Here is an 8,939-nt window from a genome sequence, read left to right as displayed (position 1 = left end):
ATCTCCTTGCTACGTTTCTGGACCTTGATCATGGTAATTACATTGCTGTCTATGGGAGGGTCAGAGAGCTCTCAGAATTCATCAAAAATATCTTTATTTGTGTTCCGAAGATGAACAGAGGTCTTACGGGTTTAGAACGACATGAGGGTGAGTAATTAATGACAGAATTTTCATTTTTGGGTGAACCTTTAAATGTACAAGACTTATCATTGATTTAAAGACTGACACCAAACTCCAAACTGCTTGTGGCTTCTGTGGGCAGTGAACACATCCTCTTACTAACAGACCTGTGTCTCTGGGTTTTTTAATAGTCAGGAATCCTAATGCTGTGACTGAGACTGGAGTTTCAATTAACTCATTACACAGAGATGACAAATGTATTCCGCTGATTATTAACACCATGGAATCAAAACAAAGTCCTTAGCACCTAACTGAGCCTACACATTACTTAGTGGCAAGAATGTACATACGGTCTCCAAACCAATATATTTTTTTCTTTTTTTGATATAGAGAAATCCTCTCTCCTCTCTTTCACTCATAATTACCTTAAAGTACAGCTGTAATCTGTGCCAGACAGGCCTGGCAATAAATCTGAGAGATAAAGTTAAATTTAAGATTAATGCCTCATTTCACATCTACTGAATTCTTAATGGAAATGTGTCCTGTTTCCCAGAATATACTCCACATCATGCATGTGCTATTTTTGAAGGTATTATACCTTAAATATGGCATGCTGGCAGAGTTCAGGGTGAGAGCACTTCTGACTGATTATTCAGTCTTCACTGTTCCTCAAGGGTTTTTAATCAAATCTGTTACCAGGGGTCGCCCTCAACGAAAGAAGAGGAGTTATACTGACTTTATGAGTATTGTAGTAAATCAGCTCAAAAGGGAAATATTTATGACTAATTATAACTAGTTATGATTAATAATAAATATTTAGATTAGATCTTCGAATTAACTGTAGCAGAATCAATATCACCATTACTTGATCTGTCCGTCCACCGAGCAGACAAAATAATCATTTATCAATTCAAAGAAAGATTATTTTCCTGGCCAAATAATAGAGTAAAAGGTCTTTACGTGTGTGTGTTTGTGTGTGTTAGTTTGCTTGGTCAGCCAGGCCCATTGTGCCTGGCCCCGGGGGTCATTTACGTCTCTTTGGAATGTGTTTGAAATTCAATGGGGAGACGAGAGTGGTGAAACTGTTTAGCATCTCCTTGATAGTGGGGGGGGACCATTGGCCATTTAGCACCCATATAAGTGTAAAGTCTGTGACCAGGACTGTAATTTATATGCAAATGTCAAAAGCTAAAAGGGTCTCTTAAGCCATAAAACCCCAAAGATCATGCATGATTCTACGCAGACGCTACAGTATTTAGATTTATTACCAGCATCCTATAAGCCAATTAACCTCACAAAGCACAGATAGATGCTTCATTTGGAAATGTCATGGTAATTTTACAGGTAACCTCTTAAAGTGGCAAAAAGGTCTCTTTGGAATTCATATTAGCCAGTGCAGCCTGTGCAGATAATCACAACAATAGGGGCTTTTAGAGGTATAGTTTAAAGTTTAGTAAGTTCATTAACACTGTAATTATTTTTAAAAATTTTGCTATTTAAACAAAAATGAGTCCATCAAGCGATTAAAATTTTTAATCTAATTAATTACACTATGTGCTGACATACTGTATCTGACTGGTTTTTAACCAGAAGTCTTACACTTATACACTGATCTCTACATCGACTGTCAGCACCCGGCAGCATCAAACCAACATCACTGTTTCTATGTATATACAAACCGCAATGTTTGCACAGAGTGCATTATTTGCACTCTAATGTTTTTCTTGGCACTTGAGTTCAAGCCTGAAGCCAGTCACCTGCTTAGCTATTTGCCAATTACACTACATGCACATAATTAGTTTTGTAAAGAAAACACTGAAAATATAAATGCTGATGTGACTAGAGCTTCCTCTCAGGCTGAACTGAGTAGTTAGTGAGAATGGCAAACAGCAGGTCCTTATTGACCAGATGAAGCATAGTCTTCCTCATTACACATGCATATGTGCTAGCACAGCCAGTCCTATAACAAAATATGAGTCAGCTTTACCGAAAGCCCTTATAATAATAGATACACTCTGAATTAATATCCTGCTTTAGCATCCGATTTCACTTTCCCCCCCATCAAATCAATACCATTCTGCATTCCCTCAAATCTGTCATACCACAGTTCCCTTGTAAAATAAGTAAACAGATAAGCAAGACCATCACTTTTTAATGTTATTGAAAATTTCATATGTCTGTTTAGCTTATAAAGTGGTCTGCATCAATAACCGCATTAAACGTTATTAATCAATACCGACGCAGAGAGCACTGGCAGCACATTGATGCGTTACGTCAATATAGCCTACATTCCCAGTAGTGCTTCCTAAAAGTCTAGTGGGTTGGCTGCAGAATGTGTATCCCAGTCAACACGTGAGATCATGCGATGATCACAGTGACATCACACGATCCTCATACTGTGATCCTCACGGTTTGAGTAGTATATGAAATCATTGTGAGTTCACACAATCCTCATACTGTGATCCTCACGGTGTGAGTAGTATATGAAATCATTGTGAGTTCAAACGATCCTCATACTGTGATCCTCACGGCGTGAGTAGTATATGAAATCATTGTGAGTTCAATCGATCCTCATACTGTGATCCTTGAACAGAGTGGACAGTGAAATCCTGTAAATACAGAGTGATAAGGAAAAAAGAAAAAAAATTCAAACCTGCTTTAAAACACAGCAACACAACTGTAGATGTATAACGTTACAACAGTAACACTGCTGTAACTTTTAAAACACGTTCATAATTTAGAAAATGTAGTTAATACTTGCATCATTAATGATTTATTTTATCCACCCGCGACCCACCCGCAAATAATCAGAATGCATTTTTTTATTACCCGACCCACCCGATCCGCGGATTATCTGCAGCGCCCGCGGATATAACCGCCATCCGCGCATCACTAGCACACAGTGAGTGCGCTGTGTGGTTACACTTTTAGTTCACTGTGACACACACATTGTGACCACACCATGAGAATTATGTGAGCTCATGGTGACATCATTGTGAGATCAAATTGTTGACTGGGATGCATCCTCCTACATAATATATTAAACAAAGCATCAGCTTAAACACAGGAAGTTGAGCGGTACAGTTATCGAAAAGGATGGCCAAGGACCAACTAAATGGACCAATAAACCCTCTCATCCATTCTTATCCACCCAACAGCCCCAAAATCAATTCCAATCAACCAGAGGTCAGAGGAGAGAGAGGCTTCTTGTGCCCAGATACTCACACTCACTGTACTGCTGCAGCTGGGAGAATTCGGCTGGGCTCAGACAGACCCAGTCTCCCATCTCGCAGGTCAGAGTGCTCGCGGCGAGCCTGGGGGACCACACTGATCGTCCTCAGGTGAGATATGAGAAGGACATGGTACGATCTGGCATGATTATGTCACCTTTTCTTAGTAACAGATGGTGAATCGGCGTCCCCGACGTCGAGTTGTGAAACGAAGGAGGGACACAAGGACAAGGGCAGTGTGAAGGCGAGGCGTGCTGCGCCACCGGTAGGGGCTGGGATTGGAGTAGCTCTGCGGCGTGGAGGTGCCAGGTGCACACGGAGGAGCAACTGATGACCTTTCAACTGATGTAATCTATAGAGAGAGAAAGAACAGAGTTAGTAACGCCTCAAAGTAACGCCAAAAAGCTGATTTACTAAGATTTGTGGTAGTAAATTTATTGGTATTTGCACCATTATTTAACGCCCCAAAAAAGCATGACTAAACCCATTTTGGACCTGTGTCCTTAGAAGATCACACACACTTGGTTATCATTGGCTCTGCTAGTTTGTGAGCCTGTGCTAATTTGCGCTGCTGCTGGTAGACTGTTGGTCATTTTGGATGTGAACTGACTGCATCTGTGTTCGTTTGCGCACTGTCAGTGAATCAACCACAAAACGTTTCACTCCCATCTACGCTTTTATGGAATTGCTTTCTCACACTTATTTGTCCTGTTTAGTAAATCAAGCCCTTAGATTGCAAAGCCATTAAAATAAACATGAATGACATATAGAAAAAAATATTTTAAAGTGAATTACAAAAATACTAATATACCAGTAAAAAATATTTTTAACATATTCACATATTATTATTATATATATATATATATCATAAATGTATTTGATCTATTATAGGTGTATGAAATCTCAAAAATAACATCTGTAGTAATTCTCTCATTTGTTTCCATTTAAGGGATTTTAGAACAAACATCTGAGACCAGGTTTATACTTTAAAAACAAATGGGAACAACATTAAGTCTCCTGATCTAAGAAAAAGCAACCTCTGAGTAATACTATTTTACTCATGGGAGACAGTTAAAAATAATTATCTCTCTCCTCCTGATCTAAGAAAAAGCAACCTCTGAGTAATACTATTTTACTCATGGGAGACAGTTAAAAATAATTTTCTCTCTCTCTTTTTTTTTTTTTTTTTGACAAGGTGTACAAGTCATGCTGTATGCTGTCTTTGCCTTCATTTGGACATTTCGTTAGCTCCAGTTCACCCAGTTAAAAACAGCATAGCAGTGCTCCTCTGTATAGCTGAGAGTTCAAAGGGCCTCTCAGCAAATGACTCACATGGGCCTGGCCTGCTTCTGTGCTCAGCATGCCGTACCAATCAATGTCTCTCGCTCTCTGTCTGCTGAATACTCTTGTTCTGTCTCTATTTCTCTCTCTCGTTCTCTTTCTCTCCCTGTTCGGACACTCCCGATGAGTTTAAGCAGAGAGAAAAATCAACAGCAGTATGCCAGCACATCCACAGGGAGGGAAGAAACTGACATAAAACCTTTGCGAGGAGAAGAGGCATGAAAAACTGCCGTGATGAGAAGAGGAAAAGACAAAAATCAATGAAGTTGATAGGGCTGCCATGAGTTACAGCATGCCAGGGAGTAAGTTCATGCCCACTGGTTTAAATGTGATGCTGGTTGTACAGAGAAAAGAGCTTGAACACAAGGGAGTATTCATTCAAAATTCATACAAAGGAAAATAAATCGTTCTTGGTTGAACATTAAATTGTATTAAAAGTTCAGCCTCAAGATGTCATGCACCACAATACAGTAAGCGTTTGTTTGGACACACAGCCTTTGGCATCAACAGCAAAATATATTGGAAGTGTTAGACTTCACAGACTTCACTAAATGAGCGTTGGTTCACGCATGCGTGTCAAATAGACGAAGTGGAATAGTATGAGAGCGCAATAATTCTGCCTAAAAGGTCAAATACTTTGCAAGTGGAAGAACTTCAAATCTCTTCCTAATTGTAGAACAGAACCATATACTGCAGTACAAAGAGTGTGTTGCAGCCAGTTGCAGCAGTTAAAAGTTTGTTCATCAAACCACTATTTAAAGGGGTCCTATTATGCTTTTTCACTTTTTCAACTTTAGTTAGTCTGTAATGTTGCTGTTTGAGAATAAAAAAAGATCTGCGAAGTTACAAAACTCAAAGTCCAATTCAAAAGGAGATAACAGAAATCACTTTTCAAAAACTACAACGAACGACTCGTTTGGACTACAACGCATATTTTCCGGGATGGGCTTTGTGATATCACAAATATCGACGAATGGGATGAGACCTGGTTGAGCTGCACTAGAGAAGGGAACGAGTGTTATCACTATGTCGGAGGCACGCTAGCTTTCCCAAGGCAGACGAACTTAGAGTAGTTACGATCATCCGGGTTTAAATCGCGCTCAAATTAATTTGATATTGACGCAATATTTACACTGAAGCTCGCAGGCGGCTATGGTAAGGGGCATGTCATTTCCTGACCAGGCGCCGAGTGGTGCCAATCACAACACACACTGGCCTTGCTAACCAATCACAGCACATTTCGTATTTCAGAAGGCGGGCTTTCATTTGATACAGGAACTATTCGAGTCATCATGCCAGACTGGGGAGAGGTGTTGTAATAATGTAAAATATGTGAAAAATAATGTGTTTTTCGAACAACCTAGTATGAGAGCCTGTTCTAGTACACCCCCAAAACAAAATCAAGACTTTGTAAAAGAGCATAATAGGACCCCTTTAATAATAATAATAATAATAATAATAATAGTTTTATTTTTTGTTTGTTCCCCCGCTGTACCGAAAACATACCAAACCATGACTTCAAAACAGTTACGCACTGAACCATTGCTTTTGTGTACCGTTACACCCCTAAAAATATAACATTGTAACAGCGCAAGCAAAGGAAGCAAAAACTGAAAAACAAAAAATGGATGATAGAGAATGAAAGAGCAAATAAAGGGCAAAGTATGGCCATCAGTTGTGAATATATATAGATAAAGATCTTGGTGTGCTGGTACAGCTGTATTAAAACACACAGAGAAGTAGAGATCATCACTGAGTGGAATCTTGCCTGTTATTCTCAAGTCTCAAAATGAATCATCCAACCCAACTAAACTTTCTGAATTGAGTTGTATTATGGACCTTTCAGACGAGAGAGCAGTGTGGTTATTATTCCTGATCTACACACAACATGCTGATATATATTTAACATTTTAAAATATAATCATTACGGGCGTATTACCTCACTCCAGAAAGTTCAGAAAAGATAATTCACACATCAGCACTAGAACAGACACAGAAACAGAATCCTCCAAATAATAATTCTATAAGCTTCTAAATCATTATAAAAAAAAAACAAACAACTAAATTTATTTTATGTTTTATATATGATTGGTTTAATGTATTTGAAAAGAATGACGCATAAATTAGGTGCCACTCCTGGATAAAAACACATCAGCAGGACTTAGAAAACAGGATCTTAATTGAAACATTGTTTTAAATTAAGTTTGATTACCAATGATTATCTTTGTATAATTAAATGACCAATTCAATAATGAAGAATCATGCAAGCTTGTCTGGTAGCATATGGAATAACAGAAAGACAAATAAGTCAGTGATAAAAACACTGACATTAGTGTGTACTGTAAGCATAAACAGCTTACGTTTCCATTAATAAGAGACTCCATATGAAACATCATTGATTTTCCCCCATAACTCATTTTACTTCACAATGATTTATTGGTCCATATATCAAGGACATCATTTTTGTTAGCAACTGTGACTTCAGAGGGATTTTGCTTTTCTCTTGTGGAACATTTCACACAGAGAACCAAAAATAGACCTGAATTATTCCTATGGGACACGGCCCAACGTAATAACTCAATATTTTTGATTCCCAAAATGAAACACTCTTTTCAGCTTGCCAAAAATGACATCAATACACATGATCTAGGATAAATAATATAAAAACTTGTCATAACAATACTAGCCACTTGATAAATATGTGCCAAATGATTAGTACAACATTGTAGCGAACAAAAAAAAGGTTGGATTTGAGCCTTAGTGGTCTGGTGAGAAGGCCTGTGTTTTTGCCAACCATTAAAATAACTCCTGTTTCACACTTCAATTCACGATTTAGCAAAGGTTATTCACAATCTGCAAGTCAGAATCAAAATAACCAAGCTTTTATTTCTTTTATTATATTTCACAAAGCCCTAGAGAGTTCATAGTGCATTTAAAACATCCTGCTCAGATTTCTGCTACATTACGTAAAAAAATGGAAAGAAAAAGAAATGAAAAAAAATCGTGATTCTAGGGATTTTACATTTTCACCATGATGAAAATTCGATTTTTAAAAGCTATTACAATGATCATAAAATGATTGATACAACAAAATAGTAATCGTCTTTCTGCACTGGTTTGTCCAACACATGCCCTGGTGCATTCGATACAGTAATCATCCCTCTTACCTTCACAGACTTCACTTAAAAGTACATTTTAAAAAGTTTAATGTGAAAATGCTTAACGTGGCTTAACGTTCTAAAAACAACAAGTGATTAAGCATTTTCACATTAATTGTTTTAGAATGTCAGCACCTTACACTGCATGGCCGTTTGCAAACGATGTTTTTGCATTCCATTGCACTTCTCTTCCATTGCTTTTCTATGTAAACATGAGCTAAACGGATGTTTTTGGTCTTTACCCTCAGATTTCATGTTTTTCAAGTCTGATGTATGAGCGTTTTTTAAGATGTTAAAGTTTTAAGTTAAAAGAAGATAAAGTTTTAAAACGTGTATCAAGAAACAATGCTTGTATTACGCAATATTTATGTAAATGGTTCTATACATTAGTTGTTGATTGGATGGAGGCATCTACATGCATGCTTTAGGTTGACTGTAAGAAAATGTTGGGGTTTAAGCAGACTAAGGGCGTTTTCAGACCTGTACACTGCTTGTTTTGTTCCGAAACAGGGACTTAACTTGTTACAATGTTGCATTTTCTTCTTGGTTCGGCTTGCTTTCACAAGGCAGCATTGCAAAGTGCACCAAACTTTGTTTATGCAAGTCACATGTGAGTTAAACTGTCCTCTTATTGGTCAGAGTTCACTTGTTTACTTTCATCTGCATCAGTCATCAAGATTGATTGACAAGTTTGTTCCGCTGGCTTATTGTGGCTTTATCTGTAGCTGTCATGACTCCACAAACACTTATCCCGCTCTAACTGATAAATAACATAGAATTATATTTAAGTTATAATATTTAAAATGATAATATAACTTATGTAATGCAGTGGGAATCAAGGCTTCGTCAGGACAGCATTCTTGTAATGTGAGGAGAAGAGCAATTACACAACGTTTTAAAGGGGTAATATGATGCGATTTAAATTTTTCCTTTCTCTTTGGAGTGTTACAAGCTCTTGGTGCATAAAGAAGATCTGTAAAGTTACAAAGACAAAAGTCTCAAATCCAAAGAGATTCTTTATAAAAGTTAAGAGTCAACCACACCTACCTAAAACGGCTCGTTCTAACACGCCCCCACATACCTACATCAC

The 8,939-nt window shown here is 37.7% G+C and overlaps 1 protein-coding gene across 3 annotated transcripts in view; it reads right to left on the bottom strand.

Annotated features, from left to right (window-relative positions):
- Positions 1-8,939, bottom strand: part of LOC107729411 (diacylglycerol kinase beta-like) — a 110,952-nt gene that overhangs the window by 83,633 nt on the left and 18,380 nt on the right. For all 3 annotated transcript variants that reach the window (XR_001638576.1, XM_016539899.1, XM_016539900.1), the window contains exon 2: positions 3,346-3,702. Coding sequence is in view for 2 of the 3 variants with exons in the window: in XM_016539899.1 (XP_016395385.1) it covers positions 3,346-3,406 (61 nt within the window). In the remaining variant the exon portion in view is untranslated. The remainder of the gene's footprint in view (positions 1-3,345; positions 3,703-8,939) is intronic.

This window comes from Sinocyclocheilus rhinocerous, unplaced genomic scaffold (assembly GCF_001515625.1).
Source record: "Sinocyclocheilus rhinocerous isolate Xijiao unplaced genomic scaffold, SAMN03320098_v1.1 scaffold3172, whole genome shotgun sequence".
NCBI lineage: Eukaryota > Metazoa > Chordata > Actinopteri > Cypriniformes > Cyprinidae > Sinocyclocheilus > Sinocyclocheilus rhinocerous.
Note: the sequence above shows the minus strand (reverse complement) of the source record. Positions and strands in the feature narration are given on the sequence as shown.